The following is a 14,647-nucleotide window of genomic DNA, read 5'->3' on the forward strand; positions in this document are numbered from 1 at the left end:
AATCTGGCAACTGGATCAAATTTTAGTGTGCTCCTGGACACGATTTCTCCCCTGATGGACAGCCTGCAAATAGTGTGGATAATTTCTCGCCACTACAACACAAACGAACGTATGGTTCCTCTCATGGAGCGAATCGCCTGGCAGCTGTGTGAGCGTGTGTCTCAAGTCGTCGATGTCAACACGATGTTCAAGTATGTGTGGATACATCAGAAGTTTTTTTTGAAATATATTTATTATTTTCCAAAAGACATAGAAACAAAAAACTGTAACATACAGAACAGAGCACATCTAACTGATAGTATCAGTCCATGATCAGAGTTAGACAACAAGGCGAATGACGAAAGGAAAACATCTATGGGTAAGTAAATGAATAAAATTAAGTATACGCAATACTTTAAGGCATTAAGTTTGTAAGTTCCTTTAGGTATCTCAGTACAGGATCCCATGTCTTATCAAATGTATCTCCTCTGTCTTTGTCATATAATCACCATCCTAAATTGTATGGCCTTCTCATATTTGTTGCTAGAAGATGGTACACTTGGAGCTCTCAGGCCCGCTACAAGCAGGACATTCAGCTTTAATTTTATGCCAATATTCTCCTTTAGCCAGTAGTATTAACATTTTTGTTGATGATTTTCTAATTCTGCGTATGTTCAGTGTTTGCGAACAGAAACAAATGTAACATTCTGCATGTACTGTATCACGTGACCGCCATGTTGGCAGGAAAATTTCAACAGCATTAGTGCTGGTTTCAAGCTTCACTGTGCACTTTAAATCCATAGGGATTAGCAATATAGAACATAATCTGACTGACTGAATATATCTGATCCAGCCAGAGTGGACATTATTCCAGACCTGCATCTTCAACTTTCTGATCAACTTTCCCTCACTCTACTCCGGAGAACGCTTACACTTCACAATAAAAGCATGAAAAATCAACAAGATAGCTATTTTTAAATAGCGTTGAAGTTTTTGACAACGCCAAAATTGGCATCCAGATTCGCAACTTCCTGGCAGGCACTTAAGACAAATTTAGGATTGTGCTCTTAACTTTGTCAAAAGGAATAAAGGTTTTATAATTGTCGTAATGTCTCTCGAAAAAACAATTTAGCCCGATGTGCTTTCATACCAGTAATAATTTTCCTCTTAACTGCTGACCAGGAAGCTGCGAAGTCTGGATGCAAACTTCAGCAAGGTGATTCACGACAGCACCTGATATTAAGTCTACAAACAAAAAGCGACTGGGTTTTAGAGCACTAGAATTCATCTTCAGTCATACTCCACCTAGTTTGCAGCAGTCGGCTTTAATAGCACCGTGTTGCTGTTGCCTGTTTGTCTTGACGTAGAACAAATCCCTTTCTGTGTGCAGCATGAGAATGTTGCTTAAATGTGCCGTTTCCTTCGCAGAGAAAAGAGGGAAGTGGCCAAATCTAAGGTGCATGATGCTAAACAGGTTCTGGACCAGTGGAAGTCATCCTACTTTGAAGTGCGTGCAGAAATTGAAGAATCAGGAAGAGGTCCACGCTGGGAATTTGACCGCAAGAGGCTGTTTGAGAGGACAGATTACATGGCGTCTATCTGCCAAGATCTATACAATGTTTTGCAGGTCAATGCACATAAATAACTTCTCACTCAGTCTCCACACAGATAGAATAAAAGTATGAAAATCGTGCTCAGATTTGATCGTTTCTCCTGCCTTTGTTTGGCGCAGAATTTGGAAGAGTTCTACAACATCTTTGGCCCAGAGTTGAAAGGTGTGACCCGTGACCAAAAGCGCATTGATGAAGTGCTGTGCAGGGTGGACAGTCTCGCTTCGCCTATCGAGGAGGTCCGTTTTAATCCTTTTGACATGTGCAAGAGGAGCAGCTGGAAAATGATCATGCAAGATTTTGACTCGACAGCTCAGGTGTGTTTAAGTCTTGGGATCATTCTACACCAACAGAGTTGCACACTTTTCTCTATGCTGTTTTGCATGTGTCTCCACAGGCTATTGAAGGAGAGGCAATCAGCTTCATCGATCAGTCTTTTAGGACGCTGCGCTCTTCGGCCGCTGCCTTTGACATGCTCCTGAAATTCAAACACATCCGCTCAAGACAGGCCATCAGTCACCATTTGATGAGAAAGTTTAATGACATACTGGCTCAGTTTTGCAAAGAGGTATTTCAGTGTGAAATCAAGGAAATGTTGATGTGATGGCAATACCTCATAATGTCAGACCAGGGTCGGCACAAGCCTTTATTTGATTTTAAGGCCCTTTAATTATAAAGCAGTAAATTACATGATGCTTCTGGGGGAATTCTGCACAGTTGTAGTTGTGTTGCTGCCTGGCATGTTCTTAACCTGATATTGGCTTTAAATCTTAAATGGTAGCAAAATCACAAGAATGGCATTGTGTAGATTTTCACTTCATATTCCAAATGGCACATTACTAAGAGATCAGACCATTTTAAAGCTTCTGTGAGGAACACTGCATGTATTTATGTATCCATGATTATATTTTGTAATAGCGAGTACTCATTTTCTTATTTGTTGTAGGTGGACAGAATAGATGAAATATTTAAGACAAACAAGGTTAAACCACCGCTCAGTAAAAATGAGCCTCCTGTGGCCGGATCAATCCGATGGGTCCGATCTCTTCTCTACCGCATCAAACACACCATCCTTCCTTTCCTGGAAGTGCCGGAGATGCAGGAGAGTGAAAAGTGGAAAGTGGTGAGTTATTTCATCGTAGCACGAAGGACATGTACAGTACGTTGGCACCAAAATGTCACCTTCTCACACTCTGTGTGACTTTCACTTCATTCTGCTCAGGCCAAGGACAAGTATACACAAGTGGCGTTGCAGTTCAGGGACTATGAGGCGAAAAAGTATGAGCAGTGGCTGGCTGAGACTGAGCAGAACTTGCCGTTGCTGATGAAGAAAAATCTGTTGGTCGTGATTACCCCCGAAATCCACATTCTGTTAGAACCAGTAAGCATCTTCCACTATTAACTCTCATGTACGGCAGATTCCTTTTGTTTTGATGTGGCTTTTTTCCTGCAGGCTGTCTCTGAGGACGGCCCAGCTTCTGACAGCAGCATACAGCAGGGAGCACGATTCTTTGTGAACTTTGCTCCGGAGATCAGGGAAATCATTTCCGAGACCAACAACCTTGGGTCACTGGGTTACCCTGTTCCTGATGTTGCTCAAAATGTTGCTCTGCAAAAGCACAAATTTATCAGGTAATGAAACACACCAGTAAGAATGCAGTGTCTAATTTAATCCAAACAATAAAACCACTGATTGATATCTTGCCTGATTTGTTTCATCGCAGGTATGTTGATGACCTCAACAACCTTGTTAACTGCTACCACTCTGTAATGGACAGCCTGAGTGAGCCAAAGATCATTATGCTGGCTCAACACATCAGAGCGGTCAAAGAAGTGATGCATTCTGGGTGCAAAAGAATCAACTGGTACTCCTTGGGTATGCTGCATACACAGCTTGTGGAATGTGTCTGTGTAATTTCATTTCATTTCAATTTGTTTAGTCAGATAACTTGTCTCCATTGGTTTAAGGTATTCCCAGTTTCATCAAACAAGGCTTTCAGGTTGTGTCTAAGTTTGAGTCAGTCGTCAATCAGATTCAGAAGAACGAAACGGAAATGGATTCCAAGTTGCAGTCCATGGTCATGGCCAACCTGACGAAATTTCCAGTCCCAGATGAGTCACACGACTTACCAGGTAGAATAATTACATTAGATGGATATTATTTATTACAGTAAACCATTTTCACTTAATTATTTGTATATGTTTTTTCCCCCTCCCAAGGTGTCAAGGAGTTCTGTGAGCGTATTGAGCGAGAGCGGGCGAAAACTGTGAATCTACTGAGCAGGAAGTATGTGGACATTGGACCCCTCATCACAAAAACAGAACATCTCATCATGGAAACCAGCAGTGGTAAAGCAACATGTATGACCGAATATTACACGTACTGGGAACGCAAGGTGTTGGACTCACTTGTGAAGATGGCGCTGAGGTAATTACACAATTTTTTTCGTCACTGTTGCAATCGCATGACAATATCCGCCTCGTCAACTGACATTTCTGTTGTCGGCCTTGTTATTTAGGAGCATTCAGGCCTTCAACAGTGCACTGATGGGAAGCACTGAGCTTTTCCAAGTTGATGCCATCCTGTCTGCTCCTAAGATTGTGTTACAGCCCCAAAGCAAAGAGATCTACTGGCTGCTCATGCAGTGTGTCAGAGACTGTGTAGAGAGCACCAAGGTTTGAGCATCATACTGTAGTTATATTTTTATTTACTTCATTACTCCATTGTTGTTTTCAGCACAGTTGCAAGTCAATGTGACTTTATTCTGGCCAACTTTATGTTTCAGCAATTTGTGCGTTGGATGCGTGGGACGTGCATCGAGTGCCCTCCACAGCGTGTGGGAGGGGAAGATGAATTGGTGACATTTAGCTTCTACAGTGACGTGTGCCAGCATCCTCAGGTTAATGAGAGTGCCATGACGGTGTCCCAGAACATCCAGCGGCTGCTCCTCTCCGTGGATCGCTACCTGAACCACTGGAAGCGCTATCGGCCTCTTTGGGAAAAGAACAAACTGATCAGCAATGAGAAATTTGCAGAGAGAAAGCCGTCCTGCGTCATGTACGACGATAAGCTGCAGTTCCTTTCTCGCATCAGACAGGAGGTGATGTCAGAGCAGCTTTTCAAGACGGATCACGTCATCTATCTAAACCTGGAGCCTCTGGTTCACACGGTGCAGAAGACTGTTGAGTCCTACATCAGTTCACTAGGCAGCCTGCTCAATAAGCCCACCAAAGAGGATCTCTTCAATTTAAGAGATGAACTCATGGTACTGATTCATGCTACAGTTTTACAAGTTTCTTTTTGTCGTCTATACTAAAGTTTTTTTTTGTTTGTTTTTTGACAAAAGCATCTTTCTGCAAAGCTGAAGCAAAGTCCTGACACGTTTGAAGACCTGAAGTCTGTCCTTGGTACCATCTCAGACATCAGAGACATGTCTTTCGATGTGGAGATGAGAATCGTTGATATCAAGGAAAGATACAGAACACTGGCAATGTACAAAGTGGAGGTAATGTATCGTGAGTTGTCGTTCCCTCTAAGCATAACCGGTTTCTTGAGCTTTACTTATGCACACTATTCTTTGCACAGGTTGTAGAGGACGAACTTGAGCTGTTGGCAGGTGTTGACCAGATGTGGAGTGACTTGTTCAGAGAATCCAGACAAGTCGACAAGAGTTTGACAAATGTGAAGAAATCATTTACTCAGGTCAGACATCAGACCCACACCTTCTGCTTCAACAGAAAATTAAAGTCACATATTTTAGAGATTTACATTTAGACCTTTGCTTTTTCATTTTGTATTCGACACACCCAAAGACTACAATGGAAAATATTGAAGAGTTTCAGCAGGAGGTGTCTATCTTTGCTGAAAGCTTCAGCATGCATGGACCTGGAGCTGTGGGAGATGATCTTGACAAAGGTACTTGAACCCCTGCCTCTCGCTTTAAGCTCTATAACAGTAATACAAAGCAGGATTTCCCAAACTATATACAGTTTGAGTATATAGCTTTCTTAAAATCTCTGGGTTTCTAAAATTTCCAAGAAACAAACCAGATTTGTGTATGAGCAAGAACACTGCATCATATCATCGTCTCAGGATTGATTTTATGTTGCGTCTCTTGGTCTTTTCAGGACTGAATATTTTGGGGAAATATGAAGCAGACCTCGTCAAGATAATGGCAGGATGGCAGGAGTTATCTAATGCTGAGAAGCTGTTGGACCTGCAAGTCACTGTGTACCCAGAGGTTATCAACATGCAGAAGGATATGAAGAACTTGAGACAAATATATGACTTGTATAAAGCTCAGAAGGTGGGTTGTGGTGGCTGTTTTAGAACTTTCACTTTCATACTGAGACACATTCCTTGAGTCAACATGTTTTTTTTCCAAGTGATGATTAATGTTTATCCTTGAATTATCCAGGACGCAAAGGCAGAGTGGTCTGAGACCTTGTGGGTGGATTTAAACCTCCAGCTACTGCAGGACGGCGTTGAGGGTTTCATCAAAAGGTTGCGACAGCTGCCCAAAGATGTACGAGGATTACCTGTGGCCTTCTTCCTGGAGGGACGAATGAAGGAGTTCAGAGAGTCTCTGCCTCTTCTGTTGGACCTGAAGAATGAGGCCCTCAGAGACAGGTCAGTCATCAAATACTAAATCTACAGTGTGTAACTTTGAGTGGTATTATGGGGTGAACTGAAACTACTGTGACGATGACAAATGTGGCAAAAATGTCACTTCCAGGGAAGCTCAGCTTCTCTCGGAGTTACTGGAGCAGTGGGCGGTTGTGGACACTGGTCAATTTAGTTGTGCAATGTTGTTGTTGCCTCTGTCCAAATCACTTCCTGTGTGCAACTCACTTGACAATGGTTTGATGTGACAGACATTTGTTTAGTTTTAAACCTATGCACTGCAGTTTCAAGAGAGTGAATTAAACATTGACATTTTTTGCCACAGACACTGGAAGGAACTAATGGAAAAGACGGGCACTGCCTTTGAGATGAACACAGACAGCTTCACTCTGGAGAACATGTTTGCTATGGAGTTGCATAAATATGCCAATGTTATAGGTGACATTGTCACCTCTGCTGTAAAAGAGCTCAGCATTGAGAAGGCAAGTCTCCATCTTTGGGAATGACCCGATAATTCTGAAGTTAGCGATCAGTTCATCAGTGAAAATCATATATATTTACATAAATTAACTAATATGTTTGAGAATGTATGCATGTGCTTCCAGGGAGTGAAGGAGGTGGTGGAGACCTGGGAAAACCTGAAGTTCAGTGTGCAGCCATATTTTAAAGGGTCTCAGGAACGTGGATCTATTCTGGGCGCGGTGGATGAGATTCTGCTGAATCTGGAAAATGATACCATGAATCTGCAGAGCATGGCAGGCAGTCGATTTGTTGGACACTTCCTTATCACCATACAGCAACTGGAAAAAGACCTGTCCCTTATTTGTGAAGCGATAGAGGTCAGTATGGGCAGCCAAACCTCTTGTCATGGCATGCTTCAGTTGATCCAAAAAAATGTAAATCATTCCATTTCTTGCACAGGTATGGTTGCTGGTACAGCGAAAATGGATGTACCTGGAGAGCATATTCATTGGTGGAGACATTCGCTCACAGTTACCTGAAGAAGCCAAGAAATTTGACAACATTGACAAAAAGTTTAAAGAAGTGAGTTTTGCCAAAACCATACCCGGATGAAATCAAAAATAATCTGTTACTCAGAATTGTAAAATCTATATTTTAAATTTTTTTGTAGATAATGAGTGACACAGTGAGGAGTCCAAACATTAAACGATGTTGCCTGGTTCCCAACCGGCTGACAGAGCTGCAGGCTCTGAGTGATGGTCTGGAGAAGTGCCAGAAGAGTCTGAGTGACTACCTGGACTCTAAACGTAACACATTCCCACGCTTCTTCTTCATCTCTGATGATGAACTGCTCAGCATTCTGGGCAGCAGTGACCCTGCCTGTGTCCAGGAACACATGATCAAGGTAACATATCAAGAGTAACGTTTCCATGTGTCTGTCTGTGTGTGTGTGTGTCTGTGTGTGTGTGTGTGTGTGTGTTACTTGGCTACAATTCTTTGTCTTTTCCTTGTTCCACAAGATGTATGACAATATAGCGTCCCTGAGGTTTGATGTGGAAAGCAACGGGGAGACGGTAGCTGGAGCCATGGTGTCTGCTGAGGGTGAGGTGATGGAGCTGAGGAAGCCCGTCCCAGTGGAGGGCAGAGTGGAGGAGTGGATGACAGGAGTATCACTGGAGATGAGGAGGACCAATAGGCTGATTACAAAAGAAGCAATCTTCCACTACTGTGAAGACAGGAGCAGGTGTGTATGTGTATCTATGTGAGGTTACAAATCTATCTTTGTGAGGACATTTTGTCTGGGCCTCGCAACTTTAAAGGGCTTTTTCAAGGTTAAGACCTGACTGTGTGCTAGTCCTTGTAAATGAGTCACAGCAAATGTGTTTTCCTTCCCCATGTCTCTCAGGGTGGACTGGATGTTGCTTTACCAGGGTATGATGGTTTTAGCTGCCAATCAAGTGTGGTGGACCTGGGAGGTAGAGGACATCTTTAAAAAGGTGAAGGGAGGGGAGAAGCTCGCACTGAAGAACTACGCTAAGAAAATGCACCGGCAGATCGACGAGCTGGTGACACGAATAACACAACCGATGAAGAAAAACGACAGACGGAAGCTCAACACAGTGCTCATCATTGATGTACACGCGAGAGATATTGTGGACAGCTTTGTTCTCAACAGGTAGACCTTTCACACTTTTAACATGCATATGACAGTGTAACTCACTTATTATGATTTACTTTTCATAAAAAAAATTTCACTTCCAGTATTATGGACGCACAAGAGTTTGAGTGGGAAAGCCAACTACGGTTCTACTGGCTCCAGGAACAAGACGACCTGTTTGTGCGTCAGTGCAGCGCTTCGTTCTCGTATGGATATGAATACATGGGGTTGAATGGTCGACTGGTTATAACCCCGCTGACGGACAGGATCTACCTCACACTCACACAGGTCTGGCAGGCTTTGCATGTTTGCGTCAGCAAAACAAAATGTGTGAGTGTCAGTTGAATGTCTGTGAATGTGGCTGTGTTTTTTTAATGCAGGCCCTCTCCATGTATCTTGGTGGAGCTCCTGCTGGACCAGCTGGTACGGGAAAGACGGAGACCACCAAAGATCTGGCCAAGGCTTTAGGCCTGCTCTGTGTGGTCACTAACTGTGGTGAGGGCATGGACTACATGGTAAGAAGCCTACACCTGAAGAGTTAGCAGCTAATGAAAATATATAAGTTTATTTATTCATTAGTATATGAATTCTTACAAAAATACAACGTCTGTATATTTAACAGACAAATCTCGACGTTCGTTAAGTCCATCTTTTTTTAACTAAGGCTTATCACCGAGGTGAAGGCCTATCTCCCTCGTAAAGTCTGAGAGACACTGAACCATGCTTAGATCAGTCATCTGTCCAGCGACTCCAGCTGGTCCAGAACGCTGCCGCTCACCTATGGACAGGAAAAAAGAAAAGAGACCACATCACACCTGTGTTGTGCTCCCTCCACTGGTTTCCATTTTTTTAGGATTAATTGTTAATGGTTTGGCACCATCTTACCTCTCTGAACGTCTTCTTCTTCACACCCCATCCTGAGCACTGAAGTCTAATACCTAAGGTTGCGTTTAGATGGCCAAAATACAGACTAAAATCAAATTAACTAAAATTAAATCTGCTCCCACCATTGAACATTTTCAATCACTTTTAAAGACCCACCTCTTCTCTTTAGATTTTACAATTTTTACTATTTTACTGTTTTCCTATTATACAGTTTTACTTGTATGTTTTTATTGATTTTATGTTTTATACCTTTTATGTTGCTGTGCCTTTAACTTTGTAAAGCACTTTGGTCAACCTCGGTTGTTTTTAAATGCGCTTTTGAAATAAAGTTGACATCAGGTATGTTTTTAAAATGATATTATTTTCATTTGTTCCTTTTCCTCAAAACACCCTTTGTTCGTGTGCAGGCTGTGGGTAAGATCTTCTCTGGCCTTGCTCAGTGTGGAGCCTGGGGCTGCTTTGATGAGTTTAATCGTATCGATGCCTCGGTGTTGTCAGTCATCTCCTCCCAAATCCAGACCATTCGCAATGCTCTCATTCTGCAGCTTAAAAGGTTTCATGTAAGTGTGGTGTCGGAAAGATTTATCCCAGTTTTCATGTAAATGCAAAACACAGATGAAATGTTTTTCTTTCTTTCCTGATCCAACTTCTTACTTTTTAAAACAGTTTGAAGGGCAGGAAATCAGCCTGGACAACCGCATGGGGATTTTCATCACCATGAACCCGGGTTATGCAGGACGCACAGAGCTGCCAGAATCTGTGAAAGCTCTCTTCAGACCTGTGGTGGTCATAGTGCCCGACCTGCAGCAGATCTGTGAGATCATGCTCTTCTCTGAGGGGTTCCTAATGGCCAAGGTCAGACACACACAAACTTTTAGGTATACACAAACTCACTTAGGTATAAACGTTTTTATACCTAAGTGAGGATACATCATAGTGCCTAACTCGAGTATAATATTTAATTTATTTGACTATTATGCTGTCATAAAAAGTACACGAGGATTAAACTGTTACTACACTGACTGTGGCTTACTGCTGAACTACAGCCATCCTTTCTGATCAGTGAGCAGCCTGTTGAAATGGTTGGGGATTTTAAATATTTAGGAATCTTCTTTGCGAAGCCTTTACAGAAAAAGTGTTTTTGACTTTCATGAAGATGTTCATGGCCATCTGGGGGCTAAGAACAAAAACAAAATGTCTTAAATAATTAATATGGCCAGTAAAATCATTGGGAGAGAGCAGAAGCTGCTGAGACAAGTGTAACAAAATACCTCATCCTCTTTTTAAAGAATGAACTTAACTGCCCTCAGAAAAGTGCTCTAGAGCTGCTATAGCAACCAGAAACATTGATGTTGCATTTTTCTGCATTATTGTGAAGCCAAAAACAATTATTATTATTATCTCTTCACTTTGGTTTGATTCAGGTGCTGGCAAAGAAGATGACAGTACTGTATAAGCTGGCTCGTGAGCAGTTGTCCAAGCAGTCTCATTACGACTTTGGCCTGCGAGCTCTGAAGTCTGTGTTAGTGATGGCGGGAGAACTGAAGAGAGACTCACCAGACCTCAGTGAGGTATGGAGTTTCATTTTCATACAGTTTGGTGAATGGAAAACATTAACCTCACGTTTAAATTGGATCCAAAGTGGTATTATCCATGGGATTGTGGTGCTTTGTCGTCTTGTTTCATCCCTGCTCTTGCTCCCGACAGGATGTGGTGTTGATGCGTGCTCTCAGGGACATGAACCTTCCCAAGTTTGTGTTCGAGGATGTGCCTCTGTTCCTCGGGCTGATCTCAGACCTGTTCCCTCAGCTCGACTGCCCTCGCGTTTGCTATCCCAAGTTTAACGATGCTGTGGAACAGATACTGCAGGAGGACAAATATGTCATACTGGCCAACCAGGTGTCTCATGTGGATTTATTTGAGATTCATGATTTCTTATGCCAATAAAACAAAGATTTAGTTTCAGCATTCAGAGTAGTTAGATGACAATATGTGCTTTTCTGTATGGTTTCAGGTGGATAAAGTGGTGCAACTCTATGAGACAATGATGACCAGACACACTACCATGGTTGTGGGACCAACTGGTGGAGGGAAATCTGTTGTCATCAGAACATTATGTCAAGCTCAGACCAGGTTATTATCAGTTCACTTCTGCAACATTTCCATACTTTTTGTATGGTTAATTGTGACCTTTCTTATCTACCAGAATGGGATTGCAAACCAAGGTATACCCCCTTAACCCTAAAGCCATGAGTGTCATTGAACTGTATGGTGTTCTGGACCCTGACACCCGAGACTGGACCGATGGCATCTTATCCAACATCTTCCGTGACATCAACAAGCCGACTGACAAAGAAGAACGAAGGTAGATAAAAAAAAAAACACAAATAAGCAGAGTAGACATTGTGCAAATGTTTTACGAATTACAACAAAAAGACATTGACTGTCTCACAGGTACATCCTGTTTGATGGTGATGTGGACGCTCTGTGGGTAGAAAACATGAACTCAGTGATGGATGACAACAAGCTCCTCACGCTGGCCAATGGAGAACGAATACGTTTACAGAGTCACTGTGCCCTGCTGTTTGAGGTAGAGTGTTGTCAGCTGAAAGTCATCTCACCGTGCTTTTCTGCAAAGCAACTTTCAGAGTATGTTAAAAGACGCTTTATCCATTTCAGGTTGGAGATCTCCAGTATGCTTCCCCTGCTACTGTTTCTCGCTGTGGCATGGTTTTTGTTGACCCCAAAAACCTGCGATACACCCCATACTGGCAGAGATGGCTGAACATCAGATCTGAAAGGGTTTGGGGGAAAAAAAATCATTTATTATTTATTAACTGTCCTGAATATTATTTGATAAAATCTCACTTGTGTCTTTGTATTTTTTTTTCTAGGAACAAGAAGTGCTTAACAGACTGTTTGAGAAATATGTGCACAGTTGTATCGACATGATTGTGGACGGCATTGTTGATGGCAAACAGGGCCAGAAACTGAAGACTGTTGTCCCACAGACTGATCTTAACATGGTATGTTGACTTCATGTTGCTCATATGAGCAACTTTACATGCATTGTTGTAATTATGCATGAAAAATACAATTCAGGGGAGAATTACATACAGTAAAAACATTATATATGTGAAATATACACTGACAATGCAAATGAGAGACAGCGAGAGAGACAGCATTAGCTAAACATAGCTGTGGCTTTGGGTTTTGCTTCCCTGTCTAGCAGAAGTTGATCCACATTGGTCGAGACTTTTATGAGAGGGGTAATGATAATTTTCAGGTTTAGTAATGTTTGAGATTTCTGACCCACATCTAGCCCCTTTTAATTGTGCATGTGCTGTTGGTTACACACAGGTGACTCAGCTATGCTTGACATTGGATGCGCTGCTTGAGTCTGAGAGCAACAGTGCTGAAGTTCTGGAATGTTTCTTCCTGGAAGCTCTGTACTGCTCACTGGGGGCCACATTGCTGGAGAGTGGCAGGATCGTGTTTGATGAGCACATCAAAAGACTTTCCTGCTTAACTGTGGTGCATGATGAGAAAGCCCTGGCTGGACCCGGGGAGATTCCAGGTAAAAATCAAACTTTTGTTCATAGATTGTTATGTAAGTTGCAAGGAATGATCAACATTGTGCACATTATTACATCCCTTTAGGTACAGTTTAAAGAGTGAACAAGATTGCTTTGTAATTTGAAGTTTGATAGAGATGTTAGTCATGTGTACGTACATACATATTTGCTGTATCCTTTTTCTTTTGTTATTGATGACACAATCTCTGCGTTCATACAGGATACCTGCCAACTCTATATGATTTCCATTTTGATGGAACACAGGAGAAGTGGGTTCCTTGGAGTTCCTTTGTCACCAAATACATTCATAACCCTGAAATGAAGTTTTCTGATATTCTAGGTAAAGGTTGATTATTTAAGCTGTGAACAAAAAAATACACTGTCCTCCAAACATGGGATTTAAACTCCTGTAATCCTCAATTTTTGTTTTAGTGCCAACTATTGACACTACAAGAGCCAGTTGGATCCTGGAACAGATGGTGAAGATAAAGCAGCCCGTGCTTCTAGTTGGCGAGTCTGGCACTTCCAAGACCGCTACCATTCATAACTTCCTTAAAAACCTCACTGCAGATGCAACGGTGTGTTCACTGTCCGAGCATGTCATCCAACATCACGTTATTTGACTGAAAATTCTCTGAATTTCTTCCCTTCTGACTCTAGATCACTATGATCATCAACTTCTCCTCCAGAACAACGTCAATGGACGTGCAGAGGAACCTGGAAGCCAATGTGGAGAAAAGGACCAAAGAGATCTACGGACCTCCTATGGGAAAGAGACTGCTGATCTTTATGGATGACATGAATATGCCAAAGGTACCTGCTCCATGCATTTGACTATTGTTCTGTGGTGAATGATATACAACATGTATGTTGAAACTTATACCGTCTGCTCATTCAGGTGGATGACTATGACACACAACAGCCTATTGCACTTCTGAAGCTCTTGCTGGATCGAGGGGGCATCTATGACCGGGGAAAGGAGCTGAACTACAAAGTCCTCAAGGACCTTGGCTTTATTGCTGCCATGGGAAAAGCAGGAGGTGGGAGGAACGAGGTGGATCCCCGCTTCATCTCACTCTACAGTGTCTTCAGCATGCCCTTCCCTTCATTGGAGTCACTTCACCTCATCTACGCTTCGATTATCAAAGGACACACAGTAGTGAGTATCTTTTCCCCTCACTGTATACACTGTATATCATGTATACATATCAGAACCTCAGTCATTTAAACGTTGTATTAATCAATTTGAACAAATGTTTTAGCCGTTTGAGGATGCCATACAGAAGGTCTGTGATAAAGTCACCTTCTGCACGCTGGAACTGTACAACAGCATCATCAGAGATTTGCCACCAACTCCTTCCAAGTTCCACTACATTTTTAACCTGAGGGACCTGTCAAGAGTCTACAGTGGACTAATCCTCACCAAACCAGACAGGTCTCATCTACTATATTCACTCTATTAACACATAAACAGACCAGGATGTTTCAAAGAGTCTGTGAGACTGGGTTTTGAGGGGAGGAGTCGTGGGGGAATTTGTTGGGTCTCTAAAAACATTCTACCTTTTTTTTCTGCCTTTTATTCAAGGGTTTGTCAAGAACACATACATAAAGTTAGTGTTGTGACGTCTCTTTGGAAACATCAAGTTAACCTATTAACCTATAGTTGGGTCATGGCGGTTTGTCATCTTTAAAAAGTGTGTTTGGGGAAAGACTAATTTAACAGATTCTCTTTCACAGGTTTTTGACCGTCACCCAATTTGTGCGAGTCTGGAGAAATGAGTGCCTGAGAATCTTCCATGACAGACTCATTGATGAGACTGACAAAGCCTTGGTAAATAATATTAATACATGCCAT

General features: G+C 42.2%; 1 protein-coding gene across 2 annotated transcripts in view; it reads left to right on the forward strand.

Annotated features, from left to right (window-relative positions):
- Positions 1-14,647, forward strand: part of dnah10 (dynein axonemal heavy chain 10) — a 30,209-nt gene that overhangs the window by 3,767 nt on the left and 11,795 nt on the right. For both annotated transcript variants that reach the window (XM_044026786.1, XM_044026785.1), the window contains exons 8-48: positions 1-191; positions 1,408-1,606; positions 1,712-1,906; positions 1,987-2,157; positions 2,536-2,712; positions 2,812-2,970; positions 3,043-3,221; positions 3,314-3,465; positions 3,558-3,722; positions 3,810-4,017; positions 4,109-4,265; positions 4,376-4,855; positions 4,937-5,095; positions 5,176-5,292; positions 5,403-5,505; positions 5,718-5,896; positions 6,008-6,219; positions 6,539-6,695; positions 6,819-7,052; positions 7,135-7,257; positions 7,346-7,579; positions 7,695-7,918; positions 8,081-8,350; positions 8,437-8,620; positions 8,713-8,847; positions 9,625-9,777; positions 9,884-10,072; positions 10,642-10,788; positions 10,925-11,116; positions 11,232-11,350; positions 11,424-11,582; positions 11,672-11,807; positions 11,897-12,019; positions 12,112-12,243; positions 12,578-12,794; positions 13,013-13,132; positions 13,225-13,370; positions 13,453-13,605; positions 13,691-13,951; positions 14,055-14,227; positions 14,530-14,623. In XM_044026786.1, coding sequence (XP_043882721.1) covers positions 1-191; positions 1,408-1,606; positions 1,712-1,906; positions 1,987-2,157; positions 2,536-2,712; positions 2,812-2,970; positions 3,043-3,221; positions 3,314-3,465; positions 3,558-3,722; positions 3,810-4,017; positions 4,109-4,265; positions 4,376-4,855; positions 4,937-5,095; positions 5,176-5,292; positions 5,403-5,505; positions 5,718-5,896; positions 6,008-6,219; positions 6,539-6,695; positions 6,819-7,052; positions 7,135-7,257; positions 7,346-7,579; positions 7,695-7,918; positions 8,081-8,350; positions 8,437-8,620; positions 8,713-8,847; positions 9,625-9,777; positions 9,884-10,072; positions 10,642-10,788; positions 10,925-11,116; positions 11,232-11,350; positions 11,424-11,582; positions 11,672-11,807; positions 11,897-12,019; positions 12,112-12,243; positions 12,578-12,794; positions 13,013-13,132; positions 13,225-13,370; positions 13,453-13,605; positions 13,691-13,951; positions 14,055-14,227; positions 14,530-14,623 — 7,278 coding nt within the window. The remainder of the gene's footprint in view (positions 192-1,407; positions 1,607-1,711; positions 1,907-1,986; positions 2,158-2,535; positions 2,713-2,811; positions 2,971-3,042; positions 3,222-3,313; positions 3,466-3,557; positions 3,723-3,809; positions 4,018-4,108; positions 4,266-4,375; positions 4,856-4,936; positions 5,096-5,175; positions 5,293-5,402; positions 5,506-5,717; positions 5,897-6,007; positions 6,220-6,538; positions 6,696-6,818; positions 7,053-7,134; positions 7,258-7,345; positions 7,580-7,694; positions 7,919-8,080; positions 8,351-8,436; positions 8,621-8,712; positions 8,848-9,624; positions 9,778-9,883; positions 10,073-10,641; positions 10,789-10,924; positions 11,117-11,231; positions 11,351-11,423; positions 11,583-11,671; positions 11,808-11,896; positions 12,020-12,111; positions 12,244-12,577; positions 12,795-13,012; positions 13,133-13,224; positions 13,371-13,452; positions 13,606-13,690; positions 13,952-14,054; positions 14,228-14,529; positions 14,624-14,647) is intronic.

Source organism: Solea senegalensis, linkage group LG5, assembly GCF_019176455.1.
Source record: "Solea senegalensis isolate Sse05_10M linkage group LG5, IFAPA_SoseM_1, whole genome shotgun sequence".
Taxonomy (NCBI): domain Eukaryota; kingdom Metazoa; phylum Chordata; class Actinopteri; order Pleuronectiformes; family Soleidae; genus Solea; species Solea senegalensis.